This window comes from Oculina patagonica, chromosome 2 (assembly GCF_052425735.1).
Source record: "Oculina patagonica isolate OP01 chromosome 2, crgOcupat, whole genome shotgun sequence".
In the NCBI taxonomy this organism is placed as follows: domain Eukaryota; kingdom Metazoa; phylum Cnidaria; class Anthozoa; order Scleractinia; family Oculinidae; genus Oculina; species Oculina patagonica.
In genome coordinates, this window is record NC_135759.1 from 38,444,624 (window position 1) to 38,461,098 (window position 16,475).

Here is a 16,475-nt window from a genome sequence, read left to right on the forward strand (position 1 = left end):
TGTGATTCCAATCTTCCAATGAGATTAGTCCACGATCTCACGCCTGCTTCAGTGAAGATATAAAATAGAGATTGTATTTTCGAAGCCCTTGCTTTGTAATAACACCCGACCCCGTAAAGAAGACGTTCCTTGACTATAGCGTACTGGAAGCTGCAATGCTGTGGTTTGCTATTTTTTCCTTATCGGTGGTTGGGATTCTTTCTTCAAGTCCAGAAGGTTTGTCATTTACACGTTCAAATGTTTAGCAAAAACGTTTGTTACTCTTTCTTTGTCTGGGAGCAATATGTAGCACTCGTACTTGGCGTAACTATTCCTCTAAAATACCCCTGTTATTTCCTTTAAACTACAAAGATTAGTGGTGATTTTTCTCACCTTTTATTCATGCATTCGCAGTTGCATTCATGTATTCGTGGTTTTGAAATGTGTTTAATCGCATGAAAAAATGATAAATGAGCATCGGTTAGTCCTCTTAAAGGGACTATATCACGGATTTTAACAGATTTTTAAACAGCCAAAATTTATATTTCTGTCGTAGGAAACTTAAAAATAATGGTCCTTTTTTTTATTAACAATTGTTTTTTAGAGCATTAAAACTGTTAAAAAGCGCGTTTGGCTGCGGATTGCTCGGATGGAAATGGATTGCAATTTGAAAACGTTAACCAACGTTTTCAAGTTATTTCCGCGCGCCTTCAAAAAAAATCGTTATTTATAGCCGTAGTTTGATTTTTATCGCAAATAAAGGTTATATCTTCAGTTAAATGTTCAAAGATAATGTTTTTCTTGGGTAAAGTTGCCCACCACTTATTTCAGAACAGTTTTGAAATCTGCGAAATCCCGGTGACATAGTCTCTCTAACCTTAGTAATTAAATGGCACAACGTGATCTCGGCCCCGATTTGACCCTAAAAATTAAAACTCAGAAATTTACGTACCTTTCATTCATAAATTATTATTATATGAGCTCACTCAAAAGTTAACCCTCAAAATCTTAGTCGCAAAAAACCTTCCAAAAATAAGCCCTCCCGAATAAACCCACATGCTTCTATTTAGTTTGAGCTCTTAAAGAACAATAAAGCCTCTTTCGTTCATAAGCCCCCTTCATTTTTTTTTAATTTTCTGTCATAAATTTTGTTGAGCTAGTTTTTAAAATTTGTGTCAAGAGAGATTTTCCCTAAAGTATTTCATGTAGATGTAGAAATTTCTATGTAGACGTAATATCCATTCCGTATTTAAGCCCAACTTATGAAACTCATAATTCTCAGTGCAATACCCACCGGGAATAACCAATAATGCTTTTGAACAAAAATCTGGCAACCAGGGGCCCTTTTTGGATGTATACGATCGAACCCCAGAAAGAAAACTCGCAAATCAGATTAACATCCCTTTTCCTTTTCAGAAAATCAAGAATCCTCAAACGCGGATTTGCTTGAGGGTGACATGATTGTGCCAACCGAACAAAAAATTCAACTTCTTCTTGGACAATCACGTGGTGCCGGTCACAGATTTCGCCGCTGGCCAAATGGAGTGGTGCCATATACCATTGATTGGGTTTTAGGTACGTCAGATTGATGCAAAAGATTTCCCACTAACATGTTTAGATTTTATGAAAAAATGCAAACTTTGCAATTAAACTTACTGAAGAAGAAGAATCGTTTATTAAAAACTATAACACTTAGCAGTCCTTGGACTGAATTACGTGTATTGTTACAATTTTATAAAAATGTATTAAAACTATATATATTACAAGATTTAAAAAATATTAAAAGTTATTTACATTATAATATATTAAAAACTATTAAAAGCGATCTATACGATCCATACTGGACTGTTTTAAAAGGGAATCCGCCAGGACTTCGAGTATTAATTAGACAAAATTATGTACCAAAATTATTTACATCTTAATTATCGCAAACTTCTGTGTTACTGTTTCAAATATCTTATCAAAAGAAATCATTTCTAACAACACCAAACATCGAAAAAAATTCGAAGTTCCACTGAATTCCACTGTATTGCTTAAAAGTTGATTTTAAAAAATAGCTACACGTGATATTTTTCCAACAGTTTACATGGTTCTTGCGAACTTTGAAATTCATTTTCTCAAGCCCTGATAAGAAATTGTTGTTGGTGTTATCACGGATAATTACTTACATCTTTAGCTTTTACAGGGTAGGAGATAACGCAATAGGATTTAAATTATTCTGGTACTCGATTTTTGTCCAACTTAAAAAAATATTACTCGATTTCCTGGTGGATTCCGTCTTAATTTTTTTCTAATTCTTGCAGGTAGGGAAGACCAAGCCAAAGATGCCATCGCGGCAGCTATGGAGGAGTGGTCAAGCAAAACCTGTATTCAGTTCAAGGAAAGGACCAATGAACCCTATTACGTCACGTTTCGTTATGGTAGCGGGTTTGTATTATAGCAAATTTCGTACTGTTTTCGTTAGTTCAACTTTTAAAGTGACTCTCGATAACTTCAACCATCCTCTCCTCGAGACACTACCACCTTCTGGGGGAACTCGAGCTCGAACTCGAAGGGAAAACTAATCAAAACACTTCAGGTTACAGGCGAGTTCAGCTTTTGGCGCGATCTTTGTTCATGGGCTAAATTTCCGCACATACCGTAAAATTCCGGTTATAAGCCCTGGGCTTATACAATTTCGTAACGGGGTTTGGGTGGGCTTGTAAACGGAGGGGCTTATATCTGGTGGGAGGGAGGGGGCTATAAGCGGAATAAGAAAAAACGTTTCGAAACGAGCCACGAAATACGTTTTTAAGTTAAAAAGTCACAATAAAGCCACTTTTAGCCGGATGGGTTTGTTTGGGTCTATAACCAGGGGGGACTTATAATGGGGGAGGGGGCTTATACCCTGCATTTTACGGTACTCAATCAAATTGTGTGAACTGCTGCTTTAAAGGTGGCGATGTTTCATCGTTTTTCATCAGGCTGCTTGTTTTCCGTTTTCAGCTTCAAGAATGCAAATGCATTGCCGCACACATCCACTGATTTTGTGATTTTAAGTTTTTACTCTCCTTGATTCATTAATATGAGTTCTTAAAGAACGAAGTGTTATGCTGAGTGTTAATGATATTTTTAGCTTCTCTCTAGCTATAAAGCGACATTTTCGACTCAAGACTGAATCGAAAAAAAAGTACTGCTATGGGTTTTCATGACTGCCAATTTATTTCCCTCTGTTTTTCTGTTTCACGAACAGCTGCTCTGCCACTGTGGGTTATCAAGGATCTCAACAGTTCGTTAATCTAGCTCCAGGATGTTGGCATATGGGGACCGTGGCTCATGAAATAGGTAGGGAAATCACAAGGGGTGTGTGGAACAGAAAAGAGTGAGGGAGGCAGCATTTCGTTTCGTAAAAATAAATCATCATAACAATAAATGCGAGCACATACCCCTCCCCCTTTTTTTCAAGTGTCATTCTCATCCCCAGAGCCGCTTGTCCCTCTTAGCCGGCTGAGCCTGGGGCACGAGGAACAAGTGGCTCTATGGACACATGATTTGATTGGCTAGATCTTTAACAAAAATAGTTTAAATCTAGCCAATCAAATTAACCAAAATAAAATCCCTTACAACAAAGAGATTTTAAATTGTTGATTTGATTTGCTAAATTTGAATTTTCTTTGTTGAAGATCTAGCCAATCAAATCATGTGTCCCCAGAGCCGCTTGATCCTCGTGCCCCAGGCTCAGCCGGCTAAGAGGGAAAAGCGGCTCTGGGAACGCTGAGAGTTTTCAATGTACAAAATCTCGCCTTTTCCGTCCATGTTGCCGACGTTTTTGTAAGCGAAACCTTAGAGTGAATCCTTTTATCAGAAACACTCCGAAAACCGAATGTTTACTATCTATCTACAAGCCAACACTTCCAATTTTCAAATTCTCTCACTCTTAGTTAGAACTAGCTTTATTTTAGTCTGTTTGCTATAATATTAAAAGTTTTTATGGATGTATGTTATTCTGGTCTATCGGCTCGCTAACGTTGCAATTTGTGCTTGCCTCGGGAATTTAACTCATGGTTTTATTACAGCTATGCGCCAATCTAGTATCAAAAGCATGTATACATTATGTTTAACGCTTGTTTTTTTTTTAGGTCACGCTCTCGGCTTATACCACGAACAATCTCGACAAGATCGGGACCGATATGTGAGAGTTATGTGGCCCAATATCCAGGAAGGTGATAAATTTGAAACTTTAATAAATAATAAAATGATAAACAATAAAAAAAGTAAATGGGAATTGGTTGTGGCATTCCCACAGAGTATCTCTTTATCCACTGTTTCCGATCGAATTGGAATTTAGAAGTGTTTTGGAGGGAGAAAAATCGGCGAACTCGGAGAAAACCCTCGGAGCACGAACTAGAACCAACAACAAACTTAGCCTACATATGTCGCCGGTTCTGGGAATTACACCCGGGCCACATGGCAGGCGAGCGCTCTCATCACTCTTTCCCTGCTCCCTCGAAATCTACTAGTCAGATAGCTGACTACATGTACTGGGATAATCTCTGTTGCACCTCTTCGTGAAACAGAAGACACTTGATAGCTAGCTGTGACGAGTGTGTGAGAAGGTTTAGCTTCGGTCAAATACAGAAGTATGCCATTTTTATTGCTCGTTGCATTAAAATCTTTGGCTGTTTGTTAGTTGGCCGCAAGGATGTTAAGGTGAGACACGATTTGGCGGGAAATTTGCCAATATGTTGCATCCATTTCTGAGTCAATTTCCAGCCACACCTCACCCCCATTAAAGCATCTAGATCGGAAGGATTTTGGCGGGCTTTATATGTTTTATGTTTTCGCCAAAATGTACCAACACCAGCTTCTCCTTGTTCAGGTCAAGGCTTCAACTTCATGAAGATAAACAACATCGCCTCGCTGGATGAACCGTACGACTACGATTCGCTCATGCATTACGGACCTAAGTTCTTCAGCAAGAACGGCCGTCCAACTCTGCTTCCGCGAAAGAAAGGGGTGAGACAATTTGCATTTTCTTATATCAAGTACACTATAACGCAACGCTGTCGTTACGTGCAGGCTCACAAAAAAATAAAATAAAATAATGACGAGAAAAAAGGACAAGAGTTGTAACAAGACATGTCCCAATATTTTTAATGAACGCCTGTACTTGCTGGGCTGGTAGGGTACAGGTTGAGTTTGTTTTTTATGTGACAGGGGAGTTGTTAGGATTTTTCAAAAAGAAGGGACACACTGTGTCACACTAAGGGTATTTTCCAGATTGTCATGTCTACATTCACACTGTGTTTTACTAAAAGAGACATTTTTTTGGATGAGCAGTGAGCATGGGGAAGGGGAGGGGGGAACCTACAAAATAGCTACATAAATAGAGTATCTAGCACATATTGATTATTCGCATTCACGCGTTTTCGCCACCTGGATTATAAGGTTTGTATGTTGTTGACTTTAAAATAATTATCTCACAGAGGGATGGGGTGCACGGGCACGGGCACGGGCACCCCAGGACCCCCCTACTTACTTTCTTACGTCCTTGCGACAGGACGTATACTTACCCGCCAAGTATGCACTAACTGATCCGCTCAACGCAGGCCACGTCGGGCCAGCAGAGGGCTTGAAGCTGCACCCTCTGAAAACCTTTTTGCTGTTTTATCCGATTGAGCTCAAATTTAGTAAATGATAGAACGTTTTATCCCAAACAATCCTATCGAAGCGTTTTTTTGAATTTAACGGTTTTTGGCGGGAAAATGACGTCACAATGCTGAAGGCAAAGTTTGATTTTCTTGTTATGGCACAAAAAGTACACGATTCTGAAAGAAGTCGTTGAGATAAAGTGAAATGCGAAAAAATTATTGAAAAAGCTCAATTCGCTTTGAAGATATAGAGATTACTCCATGGAAAATGCGCGCGTACGATTTTTATTCACGAGTTGAGTACAGTATGTGGCCGTTGGTGCGCGAGTAAAAGTTATAAACTTAAATATCTTACCTGAATCAAAGCCCGATGGGCTGAAATTTTTCCTGAAGATAGATTTTATGTCTCTCTTTATAATTACAAAGTGGCAACGTCCAAACTAAAATATTTTTTGTGTAATTTAAAAAACGGTGACCGTGCTCGCAGGTCCTTGGTCCGCAAATGTGGTCCTTTATCCGCGAGTCACGTAAACAGCCTAAAAATCACAGTGAATCGCGATAATTTTTAAAAATGATACAACATTTTAGCAATATTTAATCTATTCTTTACTATTTTTGACAATTTAAGCTTCAGTCTTGTTGGAAGTTGTTGTGAGGTGCGAGTATAAAACAACCCGTATATTCTTCAGATTTCTTTCAGACGGAAGTCTCCGACACAAAACCGCGTCTTTATTTCTTCTCTTTATAACTTTCCAAATTAATATTGAAACATTTGACGCGAGGATAAATGCCGTAACACCAATGTGTGCACCCGGTGCTTATTATTTTGCTGAATTATCGTTGTTTTAAAACAATTTTTTTATTCACAGTCAAAGGTCACGGACCAAGGACTCGAATGCGAAAATTGTTTATAACTTTCATTAGTCGCTAAATCGAAAATTTGCAACTCTGCAGCAAATATCTTCGCAGCTTCTGAAATCAGTTGATCTATTTACTTGTTCTCCAAAAAGACACGTTTTCCCGTTGCGTTTTATCTATGCACTAGCTTAGTAAACGCGATCATGTAATTCACGGACCCGCGAAAAGTTGAAATTTCAAGGAAGGCAAATTTACCTGTCTGTTGACAAGCGTGAATTTCGCACCGTAACCGACAGTACAAAAGCTAAAAATTTGACATACCAAAGAAGAATAGTCAAAAAATCATTGGAAACATTCATTTTTTGCCGAAGTTTAGTTATCGAGGAAATATTGAATCATATTCGAAAAAGTCACGGACCAAGGACCTCACGGACCAAGGACCACATACTGTAGTATCAGAAAACGAACGAGTGAGCGTAGCGAACGAGTGAGTTTTCTGATACAACTCTACGAGTGAATAAAAATCGTACAAAGCATTTTCCATGGTGTAATTTGTTTATTTTATAGATACTGAGGTTTTTGAAAAGCAAATTAAATCGCTCGACTTTTTATCAGTTACGCGCGTGTTTAGGAAACCCATTCATCTGCCATAAACTAAAATAGCTAAAACATGTTTGTCTTTCAAAATCACATCTTTAATGAAGTAGCACAAGAAATGAGACGTCAGTTTTATACTCTCACAACTTTTACAGAAACAACTTTTGATAGAAAACCTGACTGAGACTTGTACAAAACTTGCAAGTTCCAGTTCAATGTTTTAACAGAACAAAACAGCGCTAAACGCTGAATAACTCAACGCGAAGTCGAGCGAACTTTTACCAAATTAAATCAAGATAACAGTCTGCCAAAACCAAGGACAAACCTGCAGCGTCTTAGTCATCATCTGAATCAAAACTCGCTACAATCCCTCGGAGTGAAGACGGCCCGTATTCTTGTCCTTCCTTTGTGCGAATTTACTCAAAGGTTTATTCAACTCGGCAGGAGGAATTTCGGTTATCTCGCTTCGTGTTTCTCTTTTTGTTTGAAGAAACGTTGTGACAACAAGGCCGTCTTGTTTCGTTTTCTTTTTAGTGTTTTGGTTTTCCTGTTCTGCAATATAAACGACTCAGTGGAGCCGTTAAAGACACAAACAAACCTTGAACGTGTCTCCGCCATATCGCCGGTGTTTACGACGAGAATCAAAATGGCGATACGGTGTTGTTCACAAGTTGTTTTTCGTCGTTCGCGATTGTGATTGGACGAACGACGTTTTTTCACTAGTGAGTTTTCATCGTTCGCCTTTCCTATTGGCTAATGCATTTTACGTATCATTTGTACGCAATCGTTTTTTCGTGAGAAAATCTCAGTATCTATGATATAAATAAAGATCTGAATTTTGTAGATGTTCTAAAAATAGTAACAAAATGGCGGAAAATTCAAATTTTCAAACATTATATCTTCAAGACGGATTGAGCTTTTTCAATATTTTTTTGGCATTTCACTTTATCTCAGCAAGATCTTTCAGAATAATGTACTTTTTGTGCCATAACAATAAAATAAAAATTTGCCTTCAGCATTATGACGTCATTTTCCCGCCAAAAACCGTTAAATTAAAAAAAACGCTCCGATAGGATTGTTTGGGATAAAAAGTTCTATCATTGTGCTAAATTTGAGCTCAATCGGATAAAACAGCAAAAAGGTTTTCAGAGGGTGCAGCTTTAAGCCCTCTGCTGGCCCGGCGTGGGCTAGTTTGCAATCGAGTCCCAGAAGCTGTACATTTTCTGATTTATTGTAAAAGCTTTTTTATGTTATTCTTGTAAATATGTTGTTATTCGTCTTATAAACACGATGACATTTTTTATTGAAAAAATTATTTTTTTTGTTATAAATTTATTACTATTATAAAGAAGTGGTTTGAGATAATCCTCTGCCCGCATTACAAAATTTTTTACATTCATTTTTTTTTTTCCAAAGAGGAATATACCTATTTTATGTACTATTTTCACGTTTATACATATATCAAATAAGCCAAAATTCGGTTATTCTGTATTATAAGATTTGCTGCTTATCGTTTACAAATTTTGTTTCAGATCCAGTTTGGTCAAAGAGAGAGAGTTAGCGAAGGAGACGCTCGCTACATGAACAAGATGTACAATTGTTCTTAATCCTGTACTGTGTTTAAAACTGATTAAAATAACTTAATAAATTGAAATGCTTTAATAAGTATTAAATACATATGTACAGATGAAAAAAATATTGGCTAGCAGAGCGAGGTTTTGATCCTCGGACCTCTGGGTTATGGGCCCAGCACGCTTCCAATGCGCCACTCTGCTGCTCTTGCTGCAAACATGAAAACAATAAGCGCTATGTAAGGTAGCTGGAATTTTTTCCTCGACAGCGCGCGCTCTCATTGTTAACTTCGTGGTCACATGACTAAGCCCTTTCCGATTATGTAGTAAAACTGACATTTAATTTTATGCTCCTAGCAATGCTGTTTTTTTTTTTGTCCAAAAATGCTTAAATTATGCTCATTTTTCAAAATTAAGTTCCTTTGGTAAGAAAAAAAGCTTTGTTTTAGTTTGAAAAATACAGTAGAACCCCGGTAACTCGAACTCTGAACGGAAACGAAAAACAGTTCGAGTTAGCGGGGTTTCGAGTTATCGGGGTCGATTGAATATTGAATTTGCCATGTAAATAATTGATAGTTTACTGATTTTTAAGCCCTTTAGTACACAGTACAGTGCAAATTAAGGTATCACGCAAGGAAAATTGGCCTTTTCGTTCCAAGTCAAACTGTGTGCAAACCATCAATGGTAACTTTTTCTGAAAGCTTATTGAATAAAGATTCTAATTGCGGATTTTGTTTGCATCATATAGACCATAATACGCAACGTCAGCATTTTGTTTGCAATTATGATGTTGCGCAACTTTAGGTTTATTTGAGAACACATTTACGCGAGAGTCAAGACTTTTATGTGGAATTTGATCTACATATATTAGTCTAAAAAACGATGTCTCAGATTTTTCTTTTCTTGCTCCATTAATTTTTTATGGATTTTTAATCTTAAAGAAGCCCTAAAAACGCCATTTTAAAGTTTAAAAATTCATAAAAATTTAATGGAGCAAGAAAAGAAAAATCTGAGACACCGTTTTTTAGACCAATATATGTAGATCAAATTTCACATAAAAGTATTGGCTCTCATGTAAATGTGTTCTCAAATAAACCTTAAGTTGCACAACATCAAGAATCGATTTAGTGGTCGCGTTTAAAATAGGTAGAGAAAATGGCATATTTTGGTCTGAAATAAGATATCGGTTTTAATAAAAAGCGGGCCGAACACCTCCACCCGAATGCCCCCCCCCCCCTTCCGCTCCGCCCCTCTCTCCGCCCTGGGCTAATGAAGCTTAGCATGCTAATAGTCTAAAACTGATCAACCATGAAAATAATTATACTGGTTTATAAATCGCGCGCAAACATTTTTCTCATATAGGATGCGATAATAATGTGTACATTGAAGACAAATAGTGTGTGTGTACAACTACTTTTTTTCTATTAGTTTATAACAAAGGGAAGTTTTTATTTGGCGACAGGGAGTCAACAGATCCGTTAGGAAAAGACCAAAACGCGCGGACTATGCAAATTACATTGATTCCGTCGCAGTCAGTTGGTTTAGAACAGAGCACAAATTTATATTACTAAAACAGTTATTGAGATATTAAGGCGCAAAATTTTTGTGTGCGATTCAATTGCTTACAACAGACCCCACGAGACGGTTGAAACTCCAGGTTTTTTGAGTCAGAGGAAAGAGCTATTTCAGAGTGATAAAAAATCTCACGTCCTCGTCAAAATGAGAGCAATATCTACAGTTGTTTTTATGATTGTGTTGATTCTATCGGTTGCTGTTTGCAAAGCAGCAAAGTTTCCTTTTCAACTCAGTAGCCAAGGTAAGAATTAAACTGTATTCTCGTATTTTGAATCAAGTTATAAATTAAGGTGGTTCACATTAGAACTTAGTAAACTTCAAGTAGGTTCAGTTGTCTAAGGAGTTTAGTTGAATGTCTGAAGACAAACAGCCCGAAGGCACTTGCTGTATTTGCCAAACGCTGTTTTCCTTTTGCGCGCCATTTTTCCAACCAATGTTTTTTTCCACTGTTCTTCTCATGCAGTCGATCCAAAACTAATCCAATTTCTCCTTATTTCAATTCTCAATTTTTCGTGCTGTTTTTGAAGTCGCTCAGTGATTTGTGATAAAATGCTGAAAGTTTGTTTTATAGGAGCAATTGTTTAAACAGCAATAACAAATAAATTAGCTTTTGTCGCTTGCTCATCCATACGATGGCGCGAGCCGTTAGATAGGCCAATTTCCCTCCCGTGGAGGGGTGGGAGTTCTACCCTAAGTAAGCCACACTAGTGTTATGTGGCGCTTCAAAGGTTGATTAACTGCTTCGGTTAGAAAAAGGGTATAGATTTTTCCTTTATGATATAAAATCATATTTTGGTGTGATAAAAGTAGATAGGATTTTGCCGGAACCGGGCGGAACACCCGGCAAAATTTCATTGGGAACTGCAAGGTAATTTGCCACATACACATTGTACTGATAATGCTCTGTAATAACTATAATCCTATGCTTTTGCTGTAATACATTAAACCCAGTACAAGTGCTATCACTCTCTAAATTAAGGTAACCATTCTCGCAATCAGAAGCATATCACCTTATGCTTCTGTCTCAATTCAATAAATGGGTGGGAAGGGGGGTTGGGGGGTTGGGGGCATGGGTGAAGGGGGTCAATCTGAACGTTTTATGCCTTGTTTACATCGGTCGCGGCTTCCCCCTTTTGGGGGCTTTTTTCAGAGCTATCACCCTTCCTACATCTGTCCTGCTTCAGTACATTTTCTGTGATAATGTATCGAAAATATAAGGAGAAATCAGTTATTGTTAGCGTTTGGTCAGTGATGTTAGACGCTCGAATTTATTGGCCATTAGAGTAAACTTTGCCAGCCAGTAATGTCCTTGATTTAACACTAAGCTTTTCACATCAACAGATTGCGACTTTTGCACCGATTTTATGCTAGAAGACTGCATTTGTGAGGACGTTGCATTTTGCAAACGTCGATCTTGCTATGTCCCTGACAAATGTGCCGACGTACAATGTAAGACTTAATTATCTCTCCATTCAGTTAACCGAATTGCAGTGAAACGCAGACTCAGTACTGTTATTTGGAAAATTAACTTTCGTCGTTATTTTATTTTTAATACCTCAGTATTGTAGGTTTATTTTAAGAACTGGTCAAAAATAAATGTAGCAGTATCTAACTCTCTCATGTTAATTTGAATTAAGTCAGTATTGTTAGGTGAAAGTTTGGCCCTATAAAATAGTACTTGCCGTCAAAAATGAGGCGATATAAATCTCCACGGAGGAGATTGTTAATTCAACCTCTACTTAGGTCAAACAGTTATGCTTTGCTTCATGTGTTTTCCTCCTTACTAAGGTTTTTAACTTCCAGTGACAATTCAAAGGCTAACTCACTTTTTTAGGAATCAATCTAGTGACTACTATGATTTAAATTTGGTGACGCGGTTAGCGCGCAGGACTCCGGATCGAGCGGTCCGGGTTCGAGCACTGGCCGGGGACATTGTGTTGTGTTCTTGGGCAAGACACTTTACTCTCATAGTGCCTCTTTCCACCCAGGAACCGGCCATTTTATGCTAGGAGGTAACCCTGTGATGGCCTAGCACCCTATGCATCCAGGGGTAGTAGAAATATTCCAAGTCCGGCTTAATGCTACTGAGACCGGGATGAGCTCCGGCGGTATGGGCCACTTGGCTCAACGCAGATTTTTATGATTTAAATTAGTAACAACGTGTTGTACTCTCAGGTGATGACCAATCAGAAACCCAGACTGAAGAAGAGATGCCTTCCATGATACAAGAGCCTGAAATAGTCCCAGCCACTGCTACCACTCTTGGCAACGAGTCAGAGGAAGGTTAGAGAATGGACTCCTCATAAATCTCAAAACAAAAAAAATCCAATGATTTTGAAAACTAACCATGCTAGATAGTTTTGGAGTGGGGTGTGCCCGGGAAAAATACCAATATCTTTTAGCTGTTAAAATCTCGTTTATGGTTGCACACGAAGAAATATACAAATTATTTTTTCAGTATTTAAGTATCTTTTAGGGGTCCTTAAAGGCTTGAGCGGCGCCCAAATTGGTCTCTTTTCAGAATTTCAGACGAGCATCCCCGTCCCTTTTATATAGGAGTCCCCCCCGGGACAGTCTCCCAGTCAACGCTACTCTCGCTCGATCATAAACGTCTGCACTGGAGAAAAGTATGATCAACTATTGTTTTGATAAGCAGATTTCTATTTCCAAACTTATATTTTAAGCTCACGATCAGTTTTAGAGTTTTTGATGAAAGTGAATGCAACTTGGTCTTGCGAAACCATTGTTGGCTGGCAATTCAGTTGTGTTTTGGAGTAGTTTATGAATGTATACTCTGTTTCACGTTATTGGTAAACGTTGCACCACGAAAAACGAATAGAAATGTTTTTTTTTCTTTTCCTCTCTTGCGGTTTCGTTTTTGAAAATGGGGGTTCGTCAAATATATTACCGTAGTTTAACCTGCTAAATGCCGATGACCTTCCTTCAGATAAATATTGACTGATTTTAGACAACTATTCACTCAAACCCTTGAACTAAACATCACTGAAAAAATTAAGAGGGATTTGCTTTGAGATGTATGGGTGATGTATTTCACTCAAATCCAAACAAAATTCTGTGTTTTGTTTCACAGAATGCCAGTACTGTGTATCTATGCCATTCGGCTGTTATTGTGAAGATGTGGACTGGTGCCGAGGGAAACATTGCAAACTTCCGGCGCAATGCGATGAAGAGTGTAAGAATTTTAAATTTCATTCAAAAATACAATAACTCAGTAAATTAATATTAAATATATACATTTATTGGTTGTTAACAAACGGGGGGAGTGGATGCCCAGAACCCAGAGCCCAGGGCTCCTGCGAAAATGGTCAGTTGACAGCACAACTTCTGCTATTTAAAAAGACGAATGAAGTCAGCCTCGGCTTCTAACTCAGATGTTACTGAATAGAAATGAGTCAGTAATGCTGGTACATTGCTGCAATAATTAGCATGTTTAATGATTGGTGGGTTAACCGAGAGTTGACTTTAGATTACAAAATAGTCACCAAGGACCTTTTTGTAATAAAAGTCACTTTTCGAATTCCGTTTCGAAGGATGTACGACCCCAGTTTAACAGTAATTTGACAGAGAATGTCACATTTGACCGCCTGACATTGCTAAGTTTAAGTAAAGTGGAACAAATTTCGCTTTACATTTTTCCTTGTGCCCTTTATAACTGTACAAAACACGATTAAGACTGTGTCAGTTATTTGTTAAATATTAATGGCCAATTTTCTGTATTTTCTTTCAGGTCCCCTGGAGTAAGATCTTCAGAGCAGCTAGAATCATAGTAACCAGAATAGCACTCTGGCCAGAATAGGCTATCGTTTAGAGCATTCTATAGGAAAAGTGCTTATTATTTTCACAAGAACGGATTTTTGAAGCAGTTAGACTCATCCGCCTGTTGTAATTTTTTCTTGAAATAAGATGCGCAACTCTATGGTCTCAACAGATCTCCTCGTAATTTTTCTGATGTTTTAAAATTGATTTCTAGGTAGCAAGCACCTTAAAATGACAACAACAACAACAACAGCAACAACAAAATAACAAAACTTTATTTACACTCGGTAAAATCAGTTAATTACATGAAAAAAAAATCGTTAAGCTGGTCTACATATTTGCTGTTTTGATGTCTGGAAACCATTCATTAATGTCTTTTTTAAAGAGACTCAAAGAATTATATTTTTAGCTGACTTTAGTTTCGCGGGTAGATTGTTCGAAAGCAATGCGCTACCATAGCTGAAGCTACACTGAAGGAAATCAGTTCTTGAGAAAACAGCTATTTCACATTTCATGCCAGAAGACTTTGCATTTCTCACGTCTCTTTGTTTGCTGTTCCATGCAAAGGCAATAAAAGTTGTAGTACAAGTTTTAGTTCTACGTTACGGATACTAAAATCGCAATCAATAGTTGAATGAATGAATGAATGAATGAATGAGGGACTTTATTAAAAAGTCAATGGTACAATACAAACTCCGCCCCACCCCTCAAGAGAAAACAAACCTAATCATTCCATGCGCGCCCTGTTTAGGCACATCACGATAGTGTCCGGTGGATGAAATGTATTTTTTAATGGTAAATGCTTCAATGCGAAAACTCCTCGGGAATTTTGCCTTGGGACAAAGACAATGACTTACTGACTTAAACCCTTAAGTTCCTGTGGAACATAGTTCGTCCACCAGAGATCTCCATCTTCCCCTGTCCTTGGCCACTTTTTCCAGTTGGTTCCAACTTATCCCAGTCTGATGTACTTCAGCTGGTACAATTATTTCCCTTTTATTTCATACGATTTATGAACCTTTTGGTACTTATGAAAAAAATTTCCTGCACAAGCAATGGGCGTAAAAAAAGAAATTCGTGCAAGCCGAAACTCCCTCATCTTCCTACCCATCACTTTTCTAATGGTCCGTCCATTATCCCAATGTGGATACTAAGAAAGCATTGGTAGCCCTCGATCTCCTTCTTAGAGAGGCGCAAGGCCCCGATACTCCATCGTTGATTCAGCTCGCTTGGGTGGTTTTAGTGAATAATTATTTGTTTAGAGTTTAGTTTAGACGTCCTTCATCAGCAGTATAATTAATATCGCCATAGATACTCCATTCGAATTCGCTGTCACGGTAACCAACGCATTTGTGTATCATCAAGAGAAAGATATCGCAGTTCGATATTCGGGTTATCATACTCATCAGCGTCGCCTTTTTTGGCGATATCTTCGCTTTCTTGATTGACCCTTCTAGAATTTCTAGACACCTAGTATAGTAAATTTCCCGTTGTGGAACTTTGTGTAATGGCCTGCAGTTTTTAACCTTTCAAAAGCCTCTTAAGAAATATTTGTATATACATATACCTTTTCGAGTAGTTTAACAAGAAAGCCTTTGGGAAGGGGGAATTAACGAGTTATGCTGGAAACAGCGCTTGCAGTTGAAGCATTTTCCGAGATCCGGGAGAAATTTTGAAAACGGCCGTGGGCTGGGGGGGGGGGGGGGGGGGGGGGTTGGGGTGGGGCTGAGTACTACCTCAACGAGGTAACTTTTCAGGCCTATAAAAGAGCAGGTATTTATTTTTCAAGTTCAAAAGGTATGGAAAACTGTCGTGAATGTATTTAAAAGGGCCTTTCAACACAGACCCGCAGGAACCCGTTTTCCATCGATGGTTGATGGAAGGAGTACCTTTCTGTTAAAAATATTATATGAAAATGTAAGGGTCTGGACCTCTGGGCGGAGTAAAAATGAGCAAGAGATTTGATTTTATGTTTCCCTTTAATGATAAAAGGTCTACAATGCTTACATGTCACATTAGCATACGTGTATGGTATTAAGTGCCGAAGCTGACATCTTCATGACTCTAACATGACGATTCAATGATTTTCACTGAGCCTTTCACGTGATCTTTAAAGTCGCTCCACTTGAACACGTTCCCCACCCCTGTCTGGCACGACTGAGACATGCGCATGATTTCTTGGTCAGTTATCACATGATCCCAGATGTTGACACCTGTCATTTCACCGATGAAATTTTGAGTGTCACCAAATTTTCCTCCCAGAGAGTCTTGCTCCTGTGCTAGTACCAGCGCGCCACCGCCAGGGATCACGTGGCCTGTGGAAAAAAGCCGATAAATTGGACCGCTCTTTATCTACTTTTCGGGATAACTCTGCAACTTTAGGTATGTTGCATACATTCTCGTCCCCAGCGCCCGCATTCTTTATGGTCTGCGCCGTGGATCACGACTTCCAAGCCGCACTCATTCTCTTCCACAGAGCTATGTGGTG

The 16,475-nt window shown here is 38.4% G+C and overlaps 3 protein-coding genes across 3 annotated transcripts in view; 2 read left to right on the top strand and 1 right to left on the bottom strand.

Annotated features, from left to right (window-relative positions):
- The first annotated feature begins 1,298 nt into the window (after positions 1 to 1,298).
- On the top strand, positions 1,299 to 8,671 carry LOC144642359 (zinc metalloproteinase nas-4-like). The gene is made up of 6 exons (XM_078501324.1): positions 1,299 to 1,554; positions 2,283 to 2,406; positions 3,212 to 3,303; positions 4,098 to 4,181; positions 4,838 to 4,974; positions 8,597 to 8,671. The coding sequence occupies exons 1-6, from the start codon at positions 1,437 to 1,439 to the stop codon at positions 8,669 to 8,671; spliced, it is 630 nt and encodes a 209-aa protein (XP_078357450.1). The 5' UTR covers positions 1,299 to 1,436.
- A 1,521-nt stretch (positions 8,672 to 10,192) lies between these two features.
- On the top strand, positions 10,193 to 14,575 carry LOC144644682 (uncharacterized). Its single transcript, XM_078504217.1, has 5 exons — positions 10,193 to 10,451; positions 11,552 to 11,659; positions 12,386 to 12,493; positions 13,302 to 13,403; positions 13,959 to 14,575. The coding sequence occupies exons 1-5, from the start codon at positions 10,355 to 10,357 to the stop codon at positions 13,970 to 13,972; spliced, it is 429 nt and encodes a 142-aa protein (XP_078360343.1). The 5' UTR covers positions 10,193 to 10,354; the 3' UTR covers positions 13,973 to 14,575.
- Positions 14,576 to 15,984: 1,409 nt separating this feature from the next.
- LOC144644632 (uncharacterized) overlaps positions 15,985 to 16,475 on the bottom strand; it is a 117,329-nt gene continuing 116,838 nt past the window's right edge. Inside the window, exon 38 of the mRNA XM_078504161.1 lies at positions 15,985 to 16,302. Coding sequence (XP_078360287.1) covers positions 16,052 to 16,302 — 251 coding nt within the window. The 3' untranslated portion in view covers positions 15,985 to 16,051. The remainder of the gene's footprint in view (positions 16,303 to 16,475) is intronic.